Source organism: Megalobrama amblycephala, linkage group LG5 (assembly GCF_018812025.1).
Source record: "Megalobrama amblycephala isolate DHTTF-2021 linkage group LG5, ASM1881202v1, whole genome shotgun sequence".
In the NCBI taxonomy this organism is placed as follows: Eukaryota; Metazoa; Chordata; class Actinopteri; order Cypriniformes; family Xenocyprididae; genus Megalobrama; species Megalobrama amblycephala.
In genome coordinates this window covers 19,177,807-19,204,216 of record NC_063048.1, presented here as the reverse complement: position 1 = coordinate 19,204,216, position 26,410 = coordinate 19,177,807, and the positions used below count along the sequence as shown (strand labels likewise).

Sequence of the window (26,410 nt, the reverse complement as noted above, 5' to 3'; positions counted from 1 at the left end):
GATGGCCGATGAGTGGAATGACATGTCTAAACGGGTCTTTGGTATTATCCAGTTGACAATCCAGTGAATAGCTGGTAAAAATGGTCAACAGATATGGGTTTGACCCATGTCCCATTTTAATTCAGAAAACATAATTTGATGATTGAGTTGTATACACAATAGCTCGAAATTATACATCTATTTTATATTATTTAATTTAAAAGCATGTGAGAAAATAAAAACGTCAAGTTGTTTATGTTAGATCTTCAAAGTCAGCATGAATAAAAATTCAGCTGTTTTTGAGTTTACATCTCAAAATCAAATCAACAAAACTGATTGATAGAACCACTTTCCCAAACTCCCAAACAAGACAAAATCAGTCGATTCTTCCATTTCATTGTGACTTTAATAATTCAGTAAAATGTTAATTGACCATTGGCCAACATTGATAATCTAAAAATGGCCATATATTAGCATATTAATCAGGTTATGGTCATTACATTTTGCTCTGTTGATTTTGTTCTGCACAGCAAACTGGAGGAGTTGGAAAAGACAAACCAGGACCTGCAGGCAGAGATCCAGAGGCTGAAACAGGAAACTGAGAATTTGCGATTGTCTAAAGGTAAAAGCCTGAACATTTGAATTGAGTCGGGCAAAATTTCTCAATATTTGTTTTGATATGTTTATGTTGTGTTATGTGTTCCAGGTGTCAAGCACCAAGACTCCCAGAATTCCTTCCTGGCTTTCCTCAATGCTCCGACCTCTGCCCTGGATCAGTTTGATGTAGGTATTTTAAAACAGTGGCATGTGGCTTCATTTTAAAATGAAATTGCAGCAAGTTACTATATAACATTAATTCTTTCTGTCTGCTTTTTCATTTGTTATTCATAGAATATTGATTTTATTGATATTTATGTTTCCCTTGTATTCTCTTTACATGGTTTAGTGCGGATTAAATAATGTTCTCGATTATTACTTCTGGGCTTTTGAGACCTTAATTTTAAAAGCGAGTAAGCGTGCAAATCCTTTTCTCTGTGTTCATATATTGTTTGCTCTCTTTTTATTTCTTTCTCTCCTTCTATCTGTCTATTTTGTCTGTGATGAAGCGCTCCACTGCCTGTGGGCCGGCCGCCAAAGGCAGACGTGTAAGCTCCTTTTGTTGCGTTTGGTGCAGAGGTTTATCTCTACATTGGTTTGATTGTGTGAATTTGATGCATGTCTGCGGTCTGTTACTGCATGGCATAAGTGGCATATCCACACTTCCCAGAGGGTTTCTCAACTGCTTATTTGTCACATTCAGGGTCAATTTCACCTCAGTTCTTCTTCATCATGAGCATTTGGGCTACAAACTGACACTTTCTGTAGCTAATACATATGCAACATTTTGTTCCATTCATCTTGCACTACCAATGGAGGTTTGGATGACAACTTCTAACTCAATTTTGCATATAATTGCTGTTTCTAATCTATTGTAAAGCTTTTTGTGAAACAGACATGTGGCGTTTGCGTTCAGCAGTGTTTCAGATTTCTCTAAATTCTTGGTTCTTTTTTCTGTCAGGCGTCATTGATGTGTTATTTGGGTCTTGGAAATGTTTTTTAAACCTCTGTCCTGTCAAAATGCTGCTAATGTGCATGATGTCTTTGCAAACTGCCCTGTTGTGCTACGTTTAGCAGGCATGTCTTGGGTCTAAATGCTTCCATTTTATGTTTTCCATCTGCTGCTCCTGATACAGCTGGGTCGGTTCTCTAAATGTTTCCTTTCTCTAACCCTCTCAATAGATTGATTCTATCGATAACTTCAGCCTGTCCAACACACCATCCCGGGAGGAAGATGGAAGATCCCAGGTCACGTCACACTCTCGATCACCTTCAACTACCAGCGATACAGAGTCTCACGAGGTGACTTCTCAATGTCTGACCCCTTTAGCAACACTAAAACTTAGAAACTTAGTACACTGCACTGCCATTTTGGATGATACTTAACACTGAGCTTGTCACAGTGCATTCTGGGATTGCTTTGTCCAATACATGTGGGATGCCACCTTAGAATATGGCCAAAAGCATGCCTATGAGGCTTAGAGGGCTGTCTAGGTAGGGAGCTCAGCAGGTTTGGGAACAAAGCTTCACTCATTCAGAAAAAGAGATGGTGTTAGACGTTTCTAATAGGATGTTAGCATGTTGTGACTAATAGCCATGACTATGTTTCCAGCAGGTAGATCAGCCACAAAGAGGTGCACAAACTGTCATTCGATCAGGATACAGTAGCTCTGGTCACAGCACACCTAAAGTAATTCATTCACTAATATTCCTCATATTCTAGCTACTTTCATAGCCAGTCAAACATATTTTATATTCTGTAATATGTTGTAATTTTCTAAATTGCTCTTTTTAGCCAAAGGCCCATCAATTCGTGGTGAAGACCTTCAATACGGCCACTAAGTGTAACCAGTGTACGTCTCTAATGGTGGGAATCATTCGACAGGGCTGTACGTGTGAAGGTAAGGGGTCACTACGGCAACAGCTGAGGTTGTCATGGAAATAATAATTGGCATTAAGATTAGCATTCACCTTGTTCTCCTCCTTCTGCAGTCTGTAATTTCTCCTGTCATGTGACGTGTGCGGACAAAGCTCCTGCTGTATGCCCGATCCCACCGGATCAAACCAAAGGACCGCTGGGTATCGACCCCCAGAAAGGCATCGGCACAGCTTATGAGGGCCACGTCAAGGTTAGAAGCTTTAGTTTAAATCCCCATGAAAGTTTTGTGATCAAAACTATTACTGTTACTATTACTAACTATTAGCAGATAAACATTTTTATCTTCCTGGAAAATGGAGCAGGATTAAATGGTTAGTTCACCCAAAAATGAAATTTCTATCATTAATTACTCACCCTCATGTCATTCCAAACCTGCAAGACCTTTGTTCATCTTTGGATCACAAATTAAGATATTTTTGATGAAATCTAAGAGGGTTTTTTTTATATCTCCCGTAGAAAACAATGGAATTACCACATTCAAGGTCCAAGAAGTAGTAACGACAGTCTTTACTATCGGTCTCCTACGCAGTTGATGCATTGAACGATATCTTTAGTACTTCTCTGGACCTTGAATGTGGTAATTTCGTTGCTTTTCTATGGGGATAAAAAACCTCGGATTTCATCAAAAATATCTCAATTTGTGGTCTGAAGATGAACGAAGGTCTTGTGGGTTTGGAATGACATGAGGGTGAGTACTTAATGACTGAAATTTCATTTTTGGGTGAACTAACCCTTTCAGTTATAATTTCAACCTATAATATTTTAGCTTTAAAAATAGTCTGTCACCAAAAGTAATATTGCTATATAATATAATATAATATAATATAATATAATATAATATAATATAATATAATATAATATAATATAATATAATATAAGTTGAAAAGTTTTGTTTTCAGTAAGTTGAGAACTAATTCTGAGATCTTTTCTTTTAGGTGCCTAAACCATTAGGTGTGAAGAAGGGGTGGCAGAGGGCCATTGCTGTAATCTGTGACTTCAAACTCTTCTTATATGATCTCCCAGAGGGCAAAGCTGCTCAGCCTGGTGTCACGGTGAACCAGGTTATTGACATGAGGTCAGAGAGGACTTCAAAACAAACATCTGAGCCTGTTTGATTCTAATGACTGCGTTTGCATGACATCTAAATCGTTCTCTTTTGTTTGCAGGGATGAGGAATTTTCAGTTAACCCAGTTTTGGCATCAGATGTCATTCATGCAAACAGGAAGGACATTCCCTGTATCTTCAGGGTGAGTTGAACATTATTGTACAATATTTTATTGACATAAGTTTGTATTGGTAACATTAGTTTTGTAATGTAATTTAAGAAAAATATTTTGTGCCTGTGTTTGGTGATAAACTTAGAAGTTGTTGTTCTCTTCCTCTCCTGCAGGTGACAGCATCACAGCTCTCCTCATCCAGCAATAAAAAATGCTCCATCTTGATCCTGGCTGACAGCGATCAGGAAAAAACCAAGTGGGTTGGCCTGCTGAACGAGTTGCACCGCCTCTTGAAGAAGAGCAAACTTAAAGAGCGCTTTGTTTACGTCCCTAAAGAGGCGTATGACAGCACACTTCCTCTCATCAAAACCACACAGTCTGCTGCTATTATAGGTACAATCCACCATATCCCAATAATCCTGGTTTATAATGTTAAAGGGGACCTATTATGCCCCATTTTACAAGATGTAAAATAAGTCTCTGATGTCCCCAGAGTGTGTATGTGAAGTTTTAGCTCAAAATACCCCACTGTATTTTTTATATGGTATGTTAAAATTGCCACTTTTTGGGGTTGAGCAAAAACGCGCCGTTTCAGTGTGTGCCCTTTAAATGCAAATGAGCTGCTGCCCTCGGCCTAAGAGGGCGGAGCTTCAAGAGCTTAGTCTCCGGTGTCAGGAGTTAGTCAGGACGCGCTATAATATCAGAAACGATTACATGCTGCATGGAGATAGAACAGGTATAGTTTAGTTCAATTACGGTTATAACTTTGTATTGTCTTCTTCTATATTAGTACAAGCTTGTTGTACCGGACCCCATCCGAATGATGGCTAAAACTTTACATGTTTTATGATGTTTATTGTACTTCACACAAAAGATGAAGCATCCTTTTTCACTCTAGAAACTCACAGTAACAGCTGAATGAAACAGTGCAAGTGTGCATTAAAATATTATCCATAAACTCTCTCTCTCTCCCTTGCATTATCATCAACATACATAGCGAATTACACAGAAACACTCATTACAACTAATAGTAAACAAATATATAAAGACCTTATACCTTTTTGGGTGGTGCTTAATAAACTTGATATCCGTAAATCAGTTCCGATGAACTGTAATAAAGTGCCCTCACCTTCATTACTGCCATATCCAGTATCACTCTGGAGACTGTAAGCTGGATCGCGAACAGTTTACTGATTTATCCTTGAGTAACAATCTAATATTTATTAATTCTTTGAGTTCTCGTACTTCAAAAGTGCAAGAAAAATCCTCTTTAATAAAACGACAATTTAAGAACTGGTCTGCACAGGTCCAACTCAATTCAGCATAGCTTTATCAAACTCTGCTTTCTGTTTATTTTAACTACACTTCTATTTATCCTCAGATCATGAGAGGATAGCCCTGGGCAATGAGGAAGGGCTGTTCGTTATTCACGTTACCAAAGATGGTAAGTGTAATTAAAAGCTTTATCTGTGTTTACTATACTTATCTGTTGCGTTTATACTGTATTTTTAGGCATCTTAGTGCCTCTTTGATGTTAACACAAAGCCTCTTATTGTTTATATTTTCCTATTCACAGAGATTATCAAGGTAGGAGATAAGAAGGTCCATCAGATTGAGCTGATCCCGTCAGAACAGTTGATTGCCGTGATATCGGGTCGAAACGGCCACGTGCGACTCTACCCAATGACGGCCCTGGATGACCGTGATGCCCGTGATTCTGATTTCTGCAAGATAGCAGAGACCAAAGGCTGCCAAACTCTGGTTTCAGGCACGATCAGACACGGATCTCTCACATGCCTTTTTGTGGCCATGAAAAAATCTGACAAGGTGTTCATCTATGAGCTTAATAAGAGCAAAACACGCCATCGTAAGCTGCGGGATATCATCGTCCCAGCATCCGTGCAATGGATGGGTCTTCAGGGTGACAAGCTTTGCGTGGGCTTCCAGTCCGGGTTCCTACGCTACAATCTTCAGGGGGATGGAACTGTCAATAGCCTCCTTCACCCTGACGATCACACCCTGGCCTTCATCGAGCAGCTGAGCCTGGATGCTCTCTGTCTCGTAGAGATCTCCAGTAAAGAGCTGCTCTTGTGCTTTAGCAGTATTGGTGTGTATGTTGACTGCCAGGGCAGACGTTCACGACAACAGGAATTGATGTGGCCGGCGAAACCCACCACATGCCGTGAGTGACGATTATTCTTTCTGTACTGATTATTATGGCTTGCGTTTACTTGTTTATAGTATAAAAGTACCAATGAACAAAATCTAGGATGAAATCATTGCACTTAAAATGTATAACAGTATATTGGATCTGTGTATTCGCTCTTAAAGTGACAGCAGCCTAATAAACTTGCTGCTTTCTGTCATTAATGTTAATCAAACAACAAAAGTGAAAATCTTTCACTGCTCTTGACTGAATGACTTGTGTAACTTTAATAAGAATGAATGTATATTTAATTTACACAGTGAAGACTATGCAGTGTTTTTTTTATATATATTTGATTACAATTTATGTAGTCTAGTATTTCTTAATTCTATTGCTTAAAGTTTTTCAGGTAGGTCTATTTCATTTGTGTCTGTTCTATTGTAGTTTGTTTTCTTGAATGCTTGTAAATAGTTTTTTTTATTCTTATTTTATCACTGTTTACTTGTCTTCAGTAAGCTTGTTTTTATTTTTACTTAGGATTAGGGCTGTTCAATTATAATCGTGATTATCGTGTACAAAATAAGAGTCTGTGTTTACGTAATATGTGTGTTTGTTTAGTATATAATTATTATGTATATATAAATAAACATACATTCATAAATATGTTTAAGAAAATAGATTATAGATTTCTATAAAAAAAAAAAAATATATATATATATATATATATATATATATATATATATATATATATATATATGCATATATTTCTTATGTATATATACATGTATGTGCATTTATATGTACATAATAATTATACACAAAACAAACACACATATATTATGTAAACACAGACTCTTATTTTGTACACGATAATCACGATTATCGTTGGAACAGCCCTACTTAGGAATGTATTCGATTTTTTGTGATGTTGAAAATGGTGACAAGAATTATGAAATTTCAATGGTATCAAAAATGTTGATATCATTATTTAAAGCAAAAATAAACTATATCATGATGTATTATCGTTTTCGTGAAATAAAATGAATCATATCGTGATTTAAAGGTCCCGTTCTTCGTGATCCCATGTTTCAAACTTTAGTTAGTGTGTAATGTTGTTGTTAGAGTATAAATAAAATCTGTAAAATGTTAAAGCTCAAAGTTCAATGCCAAGCGAGATATTTTATTTAACAGAAGTCGCCTACATCGAACGGCCAGTTTGGACTACATCCCTCTACTTCCTTCTTTAATGACGTCACTAAAACAGTTTTTTGACTAACCTCCGCCCACAGGAATACACAAGAGTTGCGTTTGTAGAGTGTGTTTGTCGCCATGTCGTCGAAACGCTGTTATTTTCATCCCGCAGTCCAATCGCCGGGTCTGATTCCTGCTCAAATTGATAGGGTAAAATTAAAGACATGTTTACAATAACACTGAGCGCGTGCATCTCCACGTTATGGTAAGAGGCGTGACTTTTCCGGGCACGGTGCGCTCAGAGCTGTCGAATCACAACACAGGAACCGCTGGCACAATCAGAACTCATTACGTATTTCTGAAGGAGGGACTTCATAGAACAAAGAAGTCATCAGCCCGTTTTTATGACAGTGGAAACAGCGGTATACAGATAAGTAATTTATGTGAAAAATACTGTGTTTTTTTACACGCGAAACATGAACACATGTTATATTGCACACTATAAACACAATCAAAGCTTCAAAAAACCACGAAAAACGGGACCTTTAAGATTTTGGTCATATCGCCCATTATATTTAAAATATTCTATATATATTTATATAATATATTATTTTACGTAAATAGTGTGGCCTTATTTTTACACTAGATATTTTGTGTACTCAACTTGAGAGTGTTCATTGATGTAATTACGTGCTCATCAATTATAATAGTCACCAACCGTTTAGTTGTGGATGTTGTGCTCATAATTTGCACAAAATGTCTTGGAACAGAGGAATACTGAGGATAACTTGCTTGCTTAATAGTTTAGAGGTTTAGTGCTAAGATTACTATTTCTCACACTTTTTCTGTGACTTTTGTCTTGCAGGTTATAATGCACCTTATCTGTCAGTGTATAGCGAGAATGCAGTGGATGTATTTGACGTCAACACTATGGAGTGGATTCAAACGATGCCTTTGAAAAATGTACACTTTTCATTATATCTTCAATACCACATCATAAGAAAAGCTTCTCATCTCTTTATAGAATAAAATATAGTAGAAGCAGGTGGTAAATTAAAGTGCACTGGGTTAATGAGCGGTGTGTCTCCTGCATTGCAGGTTCATCCTCTGAACGCAGACGGCTCCCTAAACCTGTTAGGGCTGGAGACCGTACGGCTCATCTACTTTAAAAACAAGACAGCAGGTGAAATTCTCCCTCTTGCTGCTACTCCAGAATTCCTGCCCCACATCTTAATGCATATTCAGTAGGAAATAAAAGATAAGAAAATGAAAAGTCATTTCAGAGGCAGAGAAAGCTATTGCATTTTCACTCAAACATTGTTTTTTTTAAATAATTTACACTGATTTCTATCTTTCGCACAGGTTTAGAAACATTTATTAAAAAGAGAATGGGGTCCATTTTTATTTCATGTTGTTAAAAGAATTGGCTTAATATGCAGCATCTTGTGAAAAGGAAGCATCAACTCATGCATATATGATGTAACAGAGTTGTACATCCTAATAGACATTTGTTGTTCTATCGTTTCATACAATTTAATGTGTAGTGTAATGCGTTTAATGCTTTGTGTACTGTGTAATGATGTGCAGAGGGAGATGAGCTGGTGGTGCCAGAGACATCTGATAACAGCCGTAAACAGATGGTGCGCAGTGTGACGAGTAAACGCCGCTTTTCTTTCCGCGTGCCGGAGGAGGAGAGGGTTCTGCAGAGGAGGTGACGGTCAAGCCAAGCAACCATCTTGACTTCTAAAGGAAACTCTTACGGGCTTTTCACACTTGAAATTGTTAATTTTTGGACCTTTCTAAACCCTAAGAAGTTTTATGTTTTAACTCTGTTCATAATTAATTTATCCCTGGTTTTACATTCTTATTTATATGTTTATGTGGTCAGTAACAATTCTATTAGAGATGCACTGATGTATTTTTCAGCCCTGATCATCGGCTGTTTTTAAACAATTGGCCAGTAGTTGGTAGTGAAAATAATTGTTTTTATCAGCTGATACCGACTATTGGCAGATAAAAGCAATTATTGGCCACTGACCAATTGTTTAAAAATAGCCGATGATCATGAACGATTATATACTGTCAAAAGGGGGTGGAAAAACATGTCAGAGTGTGAAGAAAATGTTTCTTGTATTTAATTTAGGGCTGTCAAAGATAATGCTACAATAACACATTAACAGTTGGAAAAAAATAGCAATGTTAAAGCAGGCTCTATTTGACCCTATGAATCACCTGTAGTTCAAGCCAGGGTTGCCAGGTCCCAGGTTTGTGCCTTGTTACTTCTGATTAGAAGCAAAGTTACAGCTTTCAAAAATGTTTTAATTTTATCATGAGATTTAAACAATAAAAGGCATTTTGACACTCTTAAATGTGAAGTGTGTCAAGTGACAGATCGCTGTAGCATCTCAATTCAAGCAGCAGCATGAAGCGATAGTCACCGCTTCCTCTTTTTAGCATGAGAAAACATGAACATCAAAAGGTATGTTGAAAGATACAGTACAACTTACCGAAATGCATCAGTGTAATCAGTGTTTCAACGATGGAAAGATGTCAATAAAAAAAGCTTAAATTTGCATTTACCTCAGGAAAGTTATCCAATGTTCACAGTTCGTAAAAAAAAAAAAATGCTAGAGAGGAGCTTATTTACTGTTAATTATATAAATATAAATATATATATATATATATATATATATATATATATATATATATATATATATAAAATATATATAATTTTTTTTTTTTTTTTTTTTTTTTACATGAAGACCAGTGTTTTTTTGAAAACTACCTGTGTTGTATACAAACGTTTCAGTTTTTATTGGAGTGTAATTATTATATCTAAAAGTAATAGCAGTTGAATATAATAGTTTGGGCTCTGTTGTTCATTTTAACCTGTAATAGTATCGTAATCTGTATCAGCAGATATTATTCTGAATAATTGGCTGAATCTAGTATTGGTGCATCTCTGAAGAATTTTTTTGTTTTATTGATTACAGTTTCAGCATTTTAATTCTTTGCAAATAAACAGCATGTGAAAGTATCTGTAAAATAATCTAATGAATTTCTTGAGAAGCATGAGGTAAGACAGTGTGGAAAGCCCTTAATTGCAATCCAATTTTCATGTTTGCAATTTGTTTTTGAATTATTATAGTCTTGAGAAGGTATTCACGTGCTCTGGGTCTCACTGTGTTGTTTGTGCTCTTCAGGGAGATGCTGAGAGACCCAGAAATGAGGAATAAGTTAATTTCAAACCCAACAAACTTCAACCATGTGGTTCATATGGGCCCAGGAGATGGGATCCAGATCCTGAAAGATCTGCCAATGGTAGGAGCTGCTAACAGCAGGGAAAACGTCACCTCTTAGATTCTTCTCCTGCTTCTCTACGCCTCCATCCATCTGTTTCTAAGAGCTGTTTTAATGAGCACGAGCTGTTAATTATCTCCACTGTTGTTATTTCAGTTTTATAGATGAGCTTGATTAAAAGACAGCATAAAACTACATTTGACTTTCGTAATGTCATGTTCCACAGGCATTTTATATAACCAACATTTATGAAGTATATAGGATCAATTTTGTTTTCATGTTGTCTTTTAAATAACTTCAGCTCTTGTTGACTTGTCGCCGTCATATTCTTCTTTTTATTTACACCATTATTGAGCAGTAAACTGGTGCATGCATCTATATTTTTTCTTTCTTTTTCTTCCATTTCTCCCCTCTATATCTGCTCCTCTTGGGTTTCCTGCTGTAGCCTGGTTCTCCTCTCCCCTCTCCTCGTCTGCGCCTCATCTCCACCCCTACCAGCTTTGAGCATGTCTATCACATGACTGTCACCTCTGCTGACAACTTCCTGTCCCAGGACTCCTCCCCTCTCTCCTCCCACTCCCTGTCCCTCAGCTCCGCCCCTGGGACCCCTGCTTCCATCTGCTCTCTGGTAGGACCAGAGAGACACACACAGACTCACTCCATCTGTTTTCTGAGGAGAATTAATTAATTCTCACATGCATTAGCTCACTTTCACTCTCAATCTGTGTGTTCATACTATCTGCCTGTGTCACAGATTGATTATTCCCAGTTTACAAACTGTTTCTCTGCATACCAAATCATCCCTCCATTTTAGTTTTTTTTAGTTTTAAAGGTGCAGTAAGTGATTTCTGAGAAACGCTGTCAAAAGTGGATTGTACTGAGCAGCACAACACACTTGTAGCCAATCAGCAGCAGGCGGCGTGTATACTCATGATGGGGGAGGAGAGAGAGTAAGCAAGAGGGAGATTTGAAGAAAGACTGTAGAAAGAGAGATGGCTGAGAGACATTATAAAAGAGAAAAGGTCAGAGGAATATTACTGGAAAAAGAAGGGTTATGATCAGGTAAAAGCTTTAGGACCCACGTTAATATTAGAAAAGCTGGAGAGACCTTAGTGGGAAGGCCTGAAAACAGTTTGAGTTGATTTCAAATATCAAATCAGTGTTTCTCAGAAATCGCACCTTTTAAGCATTAAAGGTGCCCTAGATTATGTTTTTTAAAGATGTAATATAAGTCTAAGGTGTCCCCTGAATGTGTCTGTGAAGTTTCAGCTCAAAATACCCCATAGATTTTTTTTAATTAATTTTTTTAACTGCCTATTTTGGGGCATCATTATAAACGCGCCGATTTATGCTGTGGCCCCTTTAAATCCCGTGGTCCACGGCCACAGAAATCGCGCTTGCCTTAAACAGTGCCGTAACAAAGTTTACACAGCTAATATAACCCTAAAAATGGATCTTTACAAAGTGTTCGTCATGCATGCGGCATGCATGCGTCGGATTATGTGAGTATTGTATACTGTTATATTGTTTACACTGATTCTGAATGAGTTTGAGGCTATGCTGCGTGGCTAAAGCTAATATTACACACTGCTGGAGAGATTTATAAAGAATGAAGTTGTGTTTATGCATTATACAGACTGCAAGTGTTTAAAAATGAAAATAGCGACGGCTCTTGTCTCCGTGAATACAGTAAGAAACGATGGTAACTTTAACCACATTTAACAGTACATTAGCAACATGCTAACGAAACATTTAGAAAGACAATTTACAAATATCACTAAAAATATCATAATTTAATATATAAATGAGAAAATATTGTGTATTCTGCTTGTTTTGTCTTATTGTAAAACTAAGTGAAAAAATGAGTTTCCCCTTGCTGTATATTTTAAGATCATTTACAGTGACACTGGTGTATTTTTATCACGGCTTTTGTTAATGTATTTACTGTTTGATTTCAGTAATAAGTAATGCAAGAGTTTTTTTCTGCCCACTGTGTTTGGGGTGTTCAGAATGTGCGCCCTCAGGAGAGCCGTGGTGTCCTGGGAGCATCCGTCAGTATCCCCTCCATCAGCAAGGCCAGGCCTGAACCGGGACGATCTATGAGTGCCAGCAGTGGTCTCGGCACACGTGAGTACTGAAATATTTGTTCATAGATGGAGATATATGGATAAGAATGAGTAATGGATAAGTACTGCTGAAGAAAAATAATGTAAGGAAAAATGTATAAATTAATAGAAAAAATAGAAATTTGTCAAGAGAAAGAAGTAAAATGTCAAATTAGTGCCTGTTTTATAGGAAATATCCATAAAACTCATTTGGCGAATATTTTAAATAGTTAACAGTGCAGTCTATATATGATCAGAAATATTTAGCCAAACTGTTTGTGAAACTTTTTTTGTTGTTAAGGGCAGTTTGAATAGTTGAACTCATGTGGAACTGTTTTTAGAATTTTCAAACTGTATTTTAAATGTTCAGATTGGTTTTTGAAACTTTCAAAACTCATATAAACTCTAAAACTCTGTTTTGAAATTTTCACATTGTCTTTTGAATTTTCAAACTGTATTTTGAATTTTCAGATTTGTGAACTATTAAATTGTCTTTTGAAATTTCAAACTGCCTTTTGAACTTTCAAACCATCTTATAAACTCTAAAACAGTCTGTTTTGAACTTTTTCTTTTGAACTTTCAAATGGTCTTGAATGTTTGAATTTTCAAATAATCTTCTGAACTTTTGATTTCTCTTTTTGAATTTTCAGATACTCTTTTGAACTTTTTTGTTGTTAGGTTTTGAATTGTTGTTAGGTCGGACATAGTGAAATTTAAACTTTTCAGGTTCCCATGGTCAATGACAATGAGACAATGTGTCATATTTTGCATACTATCCATCCTAAATAGTGTTTGAATTAGTGTGTCCCAAATCGAATAGAATTACAAACGCGAATAAAAGGTTTTTAAGATGACAGTTTAAGTAGAGAGGTTTAGATAAAGGGGTTTGAGTAATTGAGTAATAAATAACATTTATAAAGATACGTTTAGTCATTAAAGGCACTAAAGAGGATGTTTTGTTTTATACATTTTTGCAATATTACTTGAAACTGTCTTTACTAACTGATAAAAGACTATTTATTAGGTGCACTAAAAGGAATAATATTAATATACATCATCTGTGCACGAGGTAGGGCCTTAAAAACATCAGCCAGTCGTTTACGCGATCATGCTACTACATTTCCTCCGATACTGTAGGAAATTAAATTAAGTAAGGCTTGCAGACCTGGCTTTTAATGCAATCAACGCTGGTTCAAATGCGCCTTTTGCCGAGCTCGCATTTATTTTCAATAAAAATAATGTTCTAAAAGTGGAAATAAACTGCAAATGAGTGTTTAATAATATTAAAAGTGTTTATTGGTTAAGGTTAGTTGAAGGTGTAGGGAGGGTTTTTATTCTCCCAATAAGGCAGCATCCATTTAATAATTTTAATAAATATAATCATTTACACTCTTATATTATTGCATCCTGTTAATGTACAAAAACACTGAGGTGCAAATAGTATCTGCCAATAAAAAGTATAGATAGCATCTTTACTCTTATTGCAAAGAACTGATACTTTTACATGGTGTAAATAGAATCTATCGCTATTTTCACTTAGCGCTGCTATTGTCACTTAGAGCGGTCCGTTAAAGACGCAATTATGATGAAGTAGTATGTCCCAAAGCTTGCCTACTCTTCTGCTACACACTCAAAGTACATACCTTTAGGGCATAGTAGAAGTAGGTGAACTGGGACACAGCTAATTTCTTAAGGATCTGTTGATGACTGTGTCCCATATCCCAGGCTCCACCTCTCAAAATGGAAGTGCACTGAGACGGGACTTTTCAGTTGGCAACTACGGTTCCACCAAACGTCAGATGACATCACCCTCTGATGGCTCGCTCTCATCCGGAGGGGGCATGGACTGCGGGGGTGACGCCCCTCTCTCCCAGTTTGACAGAGAGGTTAGTGCCAGAAACAATTGTCTGTAGCTACTTTTCCAGATGCCTTGGTTTCTAAAAGTATTTTCCTTATAAATGTTTAATTTAGGCATTTAAAAAAACATTTAAAAAACCCTAAACGTATTTGAACAGTCAGACTTAAAAGGTTTTTATTTCTAGAAATAAGGTTCCTTAAAATAAATTCAACTTTCTGCAACCCTGCTGCTGAGATGGTGGAAATATTTTGGTCCCTTCTGAATGACAAGACTATTATTTCAGTTGTGAAGGTGTAATCGCCCCTTTATGGTGTGTTCTTTTTATGAATGTGATTTAACATGTTGATTTGACCTCCAGACTGATCAGAACAGGTAAAAGTTTCACTCCTAGAGCTCTTTGTGATGCTGATCACAGCTAAAACTCAATAGAGAGCACTAGAAGTGTGTTAAACAATCCCTAAATCTAATACACAGGCATTTGTTGCATTTCACATGCCAAAATGTGTTTGGAGGTTCTCCATCCTCTCTTTCTCACGCTATATATGCATGTGTTGAGTGTGTGAAATGGCACCATATCCACAGATTGAGGTGCTGACCTGCTAACACTCCACCTACACAAACACAGTCTGTGCTTCGGCACCACGTTTGACTTTGTGCACATCGACTCTATAATGACGTGTGGGTGCTGTGTGTGACTCTTTAGTGGCCAGGAGTGTCACCCACAGAGAAGACCCCTGATCTGAAAAGGGCTTTAAGGACCCTGCTTAGTAAGCTAAAGGTAACATACATGACCCTGCTCCCTCAGATCTGAACCCTGTAGCTCTGTCCTAGACCTGTGTATTTATCCCACCTCATATGGAGGAAATGGGTTAGTTGAGCTTTTTCCACATTAAAAGCGTGTTTGATCTGTGTAGGTGGTGGAAGTGTACAGTGTTTGCTAGCATAAATGTGTTGCATAGCACCACTTTATATTATGAAGAAGAGGATTGTTGTCATGGTGGTTCTAGCTAGTGATAACTCTTTAATCGGCTGATGTTTAGCTATTTTTAAATGATCACATCAGTCAATAAATGTGCATGAGAGATTAATAGATTTATGTCAGACCCAAAATTGACCAACAGCCGAGTAAATGGATCTTTCAAATCTTTTTAGTGAATTTTGAGTAAATGTTGTGCAAAGTGTCTTGTTTTCAGCAAGTTCATGCAATTTGTTCTCTAATTCTATTTTTTAAATATTTATACGACAGTTACAGCATTTGTCCTAAAACATTAGAAATGGGTTAAAATGGTAAATTGTTATTTTGCCTTAAAAGTACACTATGTAATTCTTGGCCCTCTAGCAGTTAAAAAACAAAACTGCATGCATTTTGCGGAAGAACATTGTTTTGGTTGTGCTTCGGCTCTGTGTGACTGTGCGGATTAATATGGTTCTTTCTGAGAACTAAAAAAAAGGAGAGAGAGAGAGATTATCCCACTGCGCATAAAACATTCACTACTGGGCTTAAGAGATATAACCAGTTTAGATGGAAATGATGTCAGCCTGGCCTAAGACGTTACTGTAGTTAAATCCATTAAAGGTGCCCTTGATTCAAAAATTGAATTTACCTTGGCATAGTTAAATAACAAGAGTTCAGTACATGGAAAAGACATACAGTGAGTCTCAAACTCCATTGTTTCCTCCTCCTTATATAAATCTCATTTGTTTAAAAGACCTCCGAAGAACAGGCGAATCTCAACATAACACTGACTGTTACGTAACAGTTGGGGTGAACGCCCCAATATTTGCATATGCCAGCCCATGTTCCCAACATTATGAAAGGCATTAGACAAGGGCAGCCAGTATTAACGTCTGGATGTGCACAGCCGAATCAACAGACTAGGTAAGCAAGCAATAACAACAGCGAAAAATGGCAGATGGAGCAATAATAACTGACATGATTCATGATATCATGATATTTGTAAATTGTCTTTCTACATGTTTCGTTAGCATGTTGCTAATGTACTGTTAAATGTGGTTAAAGTTACCATCGTTTCTTACTGTATTCACGGAGACAAGAGCCGTCGCTATTTTCATTTTTAAACACTTGCAGTCTGCATAATGCATAAACACAACTTCATTCTCTATAAATCTCTCCAACAGTGTAGCATTAGCCGTTAGCCACGGAGCACTATCAAACTCATTCATAACCAAATGTAAACATTCAAATAAACACTGTACTTACACGATTAGACATGCTGCATGACGAACACTTTGTAAAGATCCATTTTGAGGGTTATATTAGCTGTTTGAACTTTTTTTATGTTGTTTAAGGCAAGCGCGAGCTCCGTGGGCGGAGAGCACGAGCAATTAAAGGGCCAGCAGCCCTGAATCGGCTCATTTATAATGATGCCCCAAAATAGGCAGTTAAAAAAATGAATTAAAAAAAATCTATGGGGTATTTTGAGCTGAAACTTCACAGACACATTCAGGGGACACCTTAGACTTATATTACATCTTTTTTTTAAAAAGTTCTAGGGCACCTTTAATAGACACAGTACTTCCTTGAAAATAAATTCCAACACAGTGTTACAACAGCCATAATGAAATGACCCTTCACAATAGATATTGCTTTACAATGAACTCTGTTAGAGAGCTACATATGTCAATTTATGTTTAATAAAATGCCTTACTCTCCTGTTGATTTAATAAAAAGGCCATCTCCGTGTCACATTCGCACCAGAAGTAGGAACTATGATGTGACATAAAGCTGCACTTGTTGTTGTGACTTTTATTTTGATGGCGCGGCGGATCTTTCTTTTGACAGCGCTGAGAATACCAGAGCCTGAGCACACAGCACTCACATTCTCCATCTTCGTTAGTTTTACGATTTGTGAAACAGCCTGTCTAATATATTAGATAGAACTGTTAAACAAAGAAAGAAGACAGTAAATTAAAAAGTATTAGTGTTTGCCCTGTGGTTGATGTCCAGTGTCACTAGCTGAAATATATAATCATGTTTCACTTGGCCCCCTCAAAGTTGCATTGGATTTTCTCCTTGAGAGGTCCAGCTATCATTGTTTTCCATGTATATAGATAATATATATAATATATAGGCTATAAATTTAAAAATGGCGAGTGCCAGTGTTTTGCATGCGTTCAGCCAATCAACACACACTTACATCACTGGTAGTTCCTATTAGTGTTGTCACGATACCAAAATTTTGACTTCGATACGATACCCAACTTAAATATCATGATACCGATACTTAAACGATACTATGGCAAAAACCTAAAACAGCAGGAAAAGTAAATAAATAACATATGACAGAACTTCTTTTCTTTCTTCGCCAGTGTGCAGGCTGATAATTCTGGATTTGAGCTTCATTGCCATGAAGTTAGTTAGATTTAATATAATTTTTAATGTTTATTATTTTCATGCTCAATAAAATTGTAAATTATTTGCTGTTATGCTTTTTTTATACATTTAGGTGTTTTTGACAGTAAGATTGTAAAATTAATAATTTATAAAGTAATTTTTATTGTAAAAATTATATTACTGTAAATAATTAGAGCAATGTTATTAAAGCATAAATTGGTTTAAAATAACTGTATATACCCTTCACATATTTATGTATTTTTAAATTAATTTTATTTTTGCAACCAGATATCACTTATTAAACTTGGACTCAATAATACACCTCTTTGCGGAGTTCTGTTTGCACGAGTAAAATAAATAAATAACACTCATTTAATGTTTGAGAGCATAAACATAATGCTGGTATCACATTCACTAACCTGTCCTCTTTAAATTCTTTGTACAAATCAGATGTTTGTCGGCAAGATGCTTTTGACTCCCTTCGCTTGCGTTATTTTGTAACATCTTTTGCAGACGGGCTTTGTGGTGTCCGTGGGCTTGCCCTGACTGTCGGCAATGTAAGCTAAATAATGCCATATTTCGCTTCGTGCATCTGCTTTCTCAACAATTTGTGGACGGTCTGCAAGAGCACCTGTATTTGCAACCACACCTCTCGTTTCGTCACCATAAAAGCCGTTGCGCAGTTGAGAGGAATAAACACGCACTCAATTTGCCTTAAAAGCAGCGCGCTGCACGCACACTGCCCCCTGCTGTCGCACATTAGGAAATACAGCTGGCACTCAAAGTACCGGTACTAATAAAATGAAGAACCGGACCGTTTTTAAAAGTAGGGTATCGCGATACCTTTCTAGTACCGGTATATCGTGCAACACTAGTTCCTATAGTGCTGGTTTAGACCCTACTCTAAAATTTAGTTCCCCCAAAAGGAGTTCATAGAACTAAAATCGTTCCTAGTTACTGCGGTGCGAATGCGGCAAAATCCGGATACTTCTGCCAATAGTTCTAGGAACTATGAAAAGGTTCCTCCGGTGCAAAAGCCCCTAATGTTGATTCTTGTTTTATTACAAGCTCTGTCTTGTTCTCTTGTTCCTCTATTTGCCGTTAAAATGGGTGATTCCCCTGAGGTTCGAAATTTAGCTGTTCCATGTCAACCTTTCTCACTTGTTGTATCAACTAACCTATGCCACTCCTACACCACACATATGCCAAAGTATCCGGATCAATTTTTCACTGTTTACGGATATTAGGGCTGGGCGATATATCGCATGCAATTGTCACGTGCATTTCGTCAGTAAAGCCGGTTCCCTGATTACCGCTAAATCGCCATCACCTGCTTTCAAATGGAGCGGCATTTAATAGACAGAGCCGTAGTTCACTGATAAGCTACGCAATATCGCGTTCATTATCGCAGATGAATCGCCTTCGATAATGAACGCGATATTGCGTAGCTTATCAGTGAACTACGGCTCTGTCTATTAAATGCCGCTCCATTTGAAAGCAGGTGATGGCGATGTAGCGGTAATCAGGGAACCGGCTTTACTGACGAAATGCGCGTGACAATTGCATGCGATATATCGCCCAGCCCTAACGGATATGAGGAGACATGCACAGGCGAGTTATTTATGTACACAATTTCCTGTAAAAACCATCCTGATAGGTCTAAAATATAAACAGTTATAAACGGGATTACCATAGTAATCAGGGTAAGACAAAAACACATTTTGGATAAAGGTTGATGTATTGACTGTTTGATGTATTAATTTAAATGTTTTGAACAACAACAACAAAAAAAAAGTTACATAGTGTACCTTTTAAATCTATTTTAAAATGTAATTTATTGCTGTGATGCAAAGCTGAATTTTCAGCATCATTACTCTAGTCTTCAGTCACATGATCCTTCAGAAATATTTCTAATATGAAGATATGGTGCTTAAGAAACATTTCATTAATTTATGCTTTAATGAAAGAAGAAAAACAGTAATGTATTTTGGGCCAGATTTACTAAACAGGGCAAATTAGCGTGAGAGCGCAATTCTAAAAAAGCACCAATGGGAGTAAAAAGTTCTGCACATGATCTACTGACGACGCGCAAAGTAAAGAACACAAACGCAGCCTGATCATTTCCATAATGACCAATGCAATCTACCAAGAGCAGTGCAAATTAGCGTCTGGTTTAAGACATGCTTTTTTTGGGTGGTAAATAATGGTGCAAATACCAGTAAATTGACTAGCGCAAACCTTAGTAAATCACCTTGCATGATTCATTTAAATACTCTCCTCCCATAAATTTTGTGTCTGAAAGGGAAACTCCTACAAATGCATATGCAATAAGGTCAGCTGCAAAAATAAGCCTTTTCAGCGCTAATTTTTCGTTGCACGTCTTTAGTAAATCCTGACGAAATTTTTTAACTCCAAAAGAGGGTTTGCGCTGACTCAAGTTGTTAGTAAATCTGGCCCTTAGTCTGTTTATTCAAATTCTTGTTTGTGTCCTGCTTTTAGGATTCAGACTCTCCACGTCACTCCACGGCCTCCAACAGCTCCAACCTGAGCAGCCCACCGAGCCCTTCATCCCCACACAAGAGCAAGACTCAATCTCTGGAGCGAGGCGAGCACCTCGGCTGGGAGACATGAGCTAAGCCTCTACCCATTTCTTTCTAACATCCTCTTCTACGACAGAGAGTCACGCATTTAACGGAGACTCCTTATATGTTATTTTCCCAAACACACCGCTGGGGCCAGGTGCGTGTGTTTGCGTGTATTAGTGTGCATATGCATTACACGTGATTGTTTTACACGCACATTACCGTGCACCTTACATCGCTTTTGAGTGGACCCATCGCCACTGTTTCTGTTCCTCTGTTGAATGGGGAAACAGTCCACTGAGAGTAGCTCAACACTCACCGCCACAGGTGTGGAGGGGGTCGAAAAAGGCAAACACACAGCTTTAACATGAATTTATCAGTGTTTGCTGACAACAGCATCAAGTGTGCCTCATTTAATGCAAGAATATGCATTCAAGTCTTAATTGATCGGGGAGGGATGTTACTTTAACACATAACGCTAACATGGAAAACTGTTCCTGCCATTCCAATCAGTGTGATAAAACGAGAACACTTCAATTGAGTTGAGTCCCGATAGATAGAGCGCCCCCCAGCTGTGGCACTACTGTATTACTCAGCTTCTACCCTACAGTGCCATGCCGACCTTCACGTTCAGAGGTCAGAGTTCAAGAATAGATTCTGAGTTCAATAATGTAAATAGAGTTTAAGTAGAGTATAATATATAATGAAATCATAACACTATTCTGTTGTTAAATAAGTGTGACTTGGCTTTGAGAGAGTCTTCTTTCCTTTTTATTTTCTGTGTCAATCATGCAGACTTTTTATGTAAATCTAAGCATTATTTTGTCAAGATATGCTAGTCTTTTGTAATTCCATAAATTCCATTGTTGAGATGAAAAGATTTGCAAGGGAACACTACAAAAAGTATTGGGGCCTCATCCATGAAACACAAGGAGAACAATATATTTGTGTAAATCATTCATAAAGCCATTCTTATGTAGATTTTGTCCACTTGTTTGTTGTTAACATTAACAAGCCTGCAGTGAAATGACACGTTGTATTGAATGGTAAAAAACATTCTTGTTTAAAGATGAAATTGCTCATAAATTCTGTGCATACACAACATATTTCACGCTGAATTGAAAATATTTAACATTTTAACAAACAGATGTATGAATGTTTTCTAAGAACGATTTACACAAATTCAATCTGCTGTTGTTTCATGAATGTTGTTGCATGATGTGCAAGATCCAACGTTATATCGCTAAATACATGAACTCTCCAAACGCATACAATCCCACGTGATCATTAATAAGCTGTTGTGCTGAATGTAACAGATTCACTGCAGCCTTGTTTGTGTTAGTCTTGCCTACATTTGTGCTTCACGAAGCAATAATGCTGTTTCCAAAGAGTTTTTATTCTTTAATTATTCATAATTATTATTTTAGTATTTTGTTTTTATTTTCAGTGTTTGTTTGTTTTTTTCCAACTCGCAAGAACCAAATTTTGCCTAAAGTGTACATGTGAATATAACATGTAGTGTAAGCTATACCACTAGTTTCAGAGCATTTAATGTTTGTGTGACATGGAAAAACACTAAACTCGTCAGGTGAAGCATTCAAAGGGCTTCAACGCTTTGCCTCTTAATACTTCCTGCAGCTCATAATGACACAGCAGGGACTGCAAGGACCAGCGGGAGATTAGGTCATTTGATATTGAAATGAATTCAGCAAGGACGTACAAAAAAAGCTGCTGTTTTAAATGTGCAGGGCCACGACTATCAAACACCCCTGAACCTCAAAATACCTCAGATTAGAGAGCCAAGCCATTACGACTTAACAGAACCTCATCACTGCGACAATTTTAGCTGTCCCTCTGTCCAATTTCATGCACTAAACGGGCATGTATTATTCACACGCACTACTGCTCGCTTTCGCAAAGCATATTTGTCAGATTTGCTAAAATGAGAAATGGATTTCAGCCATTCCTTTTAAAACAAATTTTGCAGATGATTGTACATCTGTACACTGTTCAGAATTCCCAAATATTCCAGGTTGTTCCTAGGAAAAGCTCACTTGAATATAAAAATGTATATCATTTACTCACCCGCATGTTGTTCCAAACCTTTGATTAAATTTCTCCTGGGAAAGTGATGTTTAGGCAGAAACGTTGATGCGGTTCTTTTCCTTGCAGTGCAGGAGTATATATTTCTTCGTACTTGCATTGTCAATGTCTGATGTTAAAATTGCTGACATTAAAAACGCATTGCAGTTCACGGTTGCTCAATATAATGCTAAAAATATGATAAAAAGAGAAAATCATATGGGTTTGTAATGACAGCTTTTTAATTTTTGAGTGAGCTTTTAATGTTTGCTGAAATAAATGAGTGAACTCAGTATTGAAGCACACACAATACAGAAATAGTTCAAGTTTTGTGCATATGTACCTGTGGTTTTATTAATTCTAGTATTGCCAGCATTTTCTATTTTCCATTATATGCAAGCACTATTGAAACCTTCACTGTGGACCAGTCCAGCAAACTCGGCACATGTTTTTTAAATCAAGCGCTCACTCTTGCAAACTTTGTGGTGTTGCTCGGGACCTTAGTTTTGCGTTTGCTCTATTCCATGATCATGTTTATTTCTAAACAGAAACTAATATTCATAATACAGGTTGTAACGGGTTAGAAACAATTTGCCAGGGTTATGGTATTAACATGAACAGGAAACCTGTTTGAAATGATCTCAGGTATGTCAGAACCAATGATTATATGTTTGCATGGAGGATCAAGATTGTAGAAATGACAGACATCCAGATCTATGGGTTGTTTGATATTTAGGACTGTTACTTAGCAATGAATAGATCAATATTAGAGCGGGAGGTGCCTTAGTTTTTTAGATCGGTGTGAACTGGTCAATGTAGGTAGAATGGACTAGAATGTGAGGAGACGACTGGAGATTTTTAAGACACATTCACACATTTGCATGCATTTCACGTGAGGATCTTGTTTGCCTTGTTAGTGAATTGCTACTTCATATCATATCGTTGTTGTTTCTTCTCGATTTTTGTAAGACTATGTACAGATTTGCATGTCGTAGGTGTAATCACTTGTTTTAAGAACTGTACGGCTGGATTTTTTTTTTTTTTTTAGTTGGTTTTATTTTTATTGTATTTTATTGACCTGTGTGGCGTGAATGCTTGGGATGTGAAAATGAATTACCCCATACTGCAATGTAGACCTTTTTCTTATTTTTTTTTTTTTGCACAAATGTATTTAAGGTGGAATACTGTTATTTGTATTGGTTTGGACACCACTTTTCACATGGAAAGCTCATTATCTGACTATTTCAATAAAATGGGGAACTACAAAACACACCAAGCAGTTTTCTTTTTTTTTCCTTTTTTTACAAAAGCTTTATTTGAAATCTTGAATGATGCTATGACTGGATTTAATGTCTCTACACATTCAACAGATAGCCACAGATAAAGTGCTGTATTGTTCCTCATTAGTAAAGTAGACAGAAGAATCAAGCATGAAGATCAAGTGTAATTGGGAAACCGAAGGCAAAGCTACAGCATATAGCAATCAGAAAAAAAAAAACAGCTTTTACAAAGCTCAGGTCCAAAGTCACATGTTTAGGCACTGAGTACCACTGTAATCTCATCCAACACGTAAACAAAAACACTCAGAACTTCACTTTTTAAAGCGTGTCGTGAAACAGCGCATGAACGCCTACAAATTCAACAGCACATTTTTATGTTCCATAAAACACATTGTGTGCATTTCAGATGGCCTTTGCATGAGCTCTGGACAGAGTATAATGCATGTGGAAATGGCCTGCTGAAATATTCATGAAGCAACATCAGAAAAAAGCACCATTTACAAAGCTTAAGACTCTTGTACACATGGTCGGAAAAACAGATCTATAATGAAACGCCATTTTCAACCCATTTTAATTCTGTAATGTGGCAAGTGAAACAATATCAAGTGTAATAAGGAAATGCAGGTTCGAGCGATCAAATGTGATGAGGTAGGCAGCCATCAAGTAGCTGGACAAAGCACAAACAGGTGTTGGTGAGGATTCTGGTACATTGTTTCTCCATGCGATCAGTCCGCCTTCTCAACCAAACTAACGCGAGAAACAAAATACAGCTTGCCAGAGGCACAAAACCACTGATACTCCCTCTCTTTGAACCGTCAAAGGTCTGAAACCTGATATCTAATGGGACAGTCATCAGTCTTCAAGCATCGATGATCCATTAACTCTTTAAACAGGGTTGTGCGATGGATGTAATGGGAAAAATCTCCCCTCGGACAGCTGCGGCCAGTCCTGCTTCATACTGACGCTGCAGAACATGCAGTAAACTTCATCCAACAGAACTTCACAGTATCAAAGAAAACATATCTTGTTACTCAGGTGCGCCGCTAATGGGCCAAATCCTGAGGACGGCTCTGTCAACATGCATGCAATCAAGTTTCTGATTTCCCTGCAGCTGCCAAAGCACATGTCTGTCCGTTAATGGCTTCCCAGGCTCCTACAGGACAGGGACTCTCCCGCGCCAACAGATACGCCTCTCGTTTCAGACGGAGGCTCTGATCTGAGGATAGGTCTCCGGGTTACGCACTTGCCCCGTCTTCCTCCACCACGCGGTTCATACTGGATCCGTGTGTTATGCTAGTGGCCGGTGCGTTGCTCAGGTCACGGGCGCTGCCGTGTCTGGATTGGCTGTCGAGACGATGAAGGCTTCCGTGATGGGACAGCTGCTCGTTGAGTCCTGGCATGCTCCCGTATGCCGGGCGTTCCTCCATGCCTCTGTGGCTGGAGGGGGTGAACCTGTGATCAGAGAGAAAAATCGGCAGGTTATTTAAGTTCAGGCTTCTTTAAACGCATAACTCAACATGTATGCACATGCAAAACTATATGACACTCTTGGAGGAAGCTCAACTGATACACTTGCATTAGACCAGAGGGGTCAGGAACTGCAAGGGAGTGATAGGGGATCTGTGGAAAGGTTCAGAGAAAATAGAAAAAAAAAACCTGAACCAGCTAATCAAGGTCTTACTAGGCATACTAGAAACTTCCAAGCAGGTGTGTTAAGGCAAGTTGGAGCTAAACTCTGCAGGACAGTGGCCCTCCAGGACCGAGTTTGGACACCCCTACCATAGTACATCACCCTTGATTGGTGTACTGCATGTATGTATATAAAGTTGGACCTACTTGTTTATCCAACTTTTTATAAAGAGCTGTGTGACAATATAAACAATCAAGCAGTTGATATTTGCTATACAGGGAGTGCAGAATTTTTAGGCAAGTTGATTTTCTGATCATATTTTTTTCCCAAGCACATTTTACCAATTCCAATCCACATCAATCTTAATAACTACTATTAATATTGTTTTTAATCATTTATAAGTGATATATAATTGTTCATGAAGGCTGGAAATGAAAAATGCCTTATATTTAGGTGTGCAGAATTATTAGGCAGGTTTTCTTTTACAGGCAAAATGAGCCAAAAAAGAGATTTAACTCAGACTGAAAAGTCAAAAATTATTAAATACTCATGAGAAGGATGCAATACTAATGCAATATTAGAAATTGCAAAGTTAAAGCATGACCAAGGGACAGCAAAATGCTCATTGGGTCAGCGGGGTCAGACAAAAACAGGTGGAAAAGAAAAGACACATGTTAACTGCAAAATAATTAAGAATTAAGGTGAAGAATTAAGTGTGAAACCATCAGGAACCCTTTAGTCTCCAGCGCCACCATTTTCCAGAACTGCAACCTACCTGGAGTCTCCAGAAGTGCAAGGTGTTAGGATCTCAGAGACTTAGGTTAGCTAAAGAATCCTAAAAAATGACCCGCACTTGATAAGAATCACAAGCTGAAGTGTTATAAAATACATGAAGACTGGGTTTTTATAGGCCTTATAGACAGACAGCTTGAGAGTGACTCCTGAAGGACCAGCACCACATCCTCTTGTACCACTGTTTGAAGAATTTATCCAGAATCTGGCAGTAAGGTGTTTGAGTTCACTTTTAGTCCATCTCTTATCCTGAAATGTCTGTCTTGCAGAGATGGACTAAAAATGATCTTCCAAAACTTACTACCAGATTCTGGAAGATAAATTCTTCAAACAGTGGTACAAGAGGATGTGGTGCT

At 37.5% G+C, this 26,410-nt stretch overlaps 2 protein-coding genes across 19 annotated transcripts in view; one reads left to right on the top strand and one right to left on the bottom strand.

The window, feature by feature from the left end:
* cdc42bpaa (CDC42 binding protein kinase alpha (DMPK-like) a) overlaps positions 1-23,624 on the top strand; it is an 86,590-nt gene extending 62,966 nt beyond the window's left edge. For 6 of the 16 annotated variants that reach the window (XM_048191012.1, XM_048191010.1, XM_048191007.1 and 3 more), the window contains 20 exons: positions 510-601; positions 686-762; positions 1,086-1,124; positions 1,759-1,878; positions 2,189-2,266; positions 2,372-2,477; positions 2,569-2,705; positions 3,451-3,590; positions 3,682-3,763; positions 3,907-4,126; positions 5,115-5,177; positions 5,310-5,915; positions 7,936-8,033; positions 8,169-8,253; positions 8,658-8,781; positions 10,274-10,391; positions 10,816-10,998; positions 12,380-12,497; positions 14,201-14,361; positions 20,188-23,624. In XM_048191012.1, the coding sequence (XP_048046969.1) occupies positions 510-601; positions 686-762; positions 1,086-1,124; positions 1,759-1,878; positions 2,189-2,266; positions 2,372-2,477; positions 2,569-2,705; positions 3,451-3,590; positions 3,682-3,763; positions 3,907-4,126; positions 5,115-5,177; positions 5,310-5,915; positions 7,936-8,033; positions 8,169-8,253; positions 8,658-8,781; positions 10,274-10,391; positions 10,816-10,998; positions 12,380-12,497; positions 14,201-14,361; positions 20,188-20,319 (2,779 nt within the window). In that variant the 3' untranslated portion in view covers positions 20,320-23,624. Of the gene's footprint in view, positions 1-509; positions 602-685; positions 763-1,085; positions 1,125-1,758; positions 1,879-2,188; positions 2,267-2,371; positions 2,478-2,568; positions 2,706-3,450; positions 3,591-3,681; positions 3,764-3,906; positions 4,127-5,114; positions 5,178-5,309; positions 5,916-7,935; positions 8,034-8,168; positions 8,254-8,657; positions 8,782-10,273; positions 10,392-10,815; positions 10,999-12,379; positions 12,498-14,200; positions 14,362-15,036; positions 15,112-20,187 lie in introns of all 16 variants that reach the window. The other 10 variants (XM_048191017.1, XM_048191020.1, XM_048191019.1 and 7 more) reach the window with 7 other exon arrangements.
* fzd3b (frizzled class receptor 3b) overlaps positions 23,383-26,410 on the bottom strand; it is a 33,677-nt gene continuing 30,649 nt past the window's right edge. For all 3 annotated transcript variants that reach the window (XM_048191021.1, XM_048191022.1, XM_048191023.1), the window contains one exon: positions 23,383-25,084. In XM_048191021.1, coding sequence (XP_048046978.1) covers positions 24,868-25,084 — 217 coding nt within the window. In that variant the 3' untranslated portion in view covers positions 23,383-24,867. The remainder of the gene's footprint in view (positions 25,085-26,410) is intronic.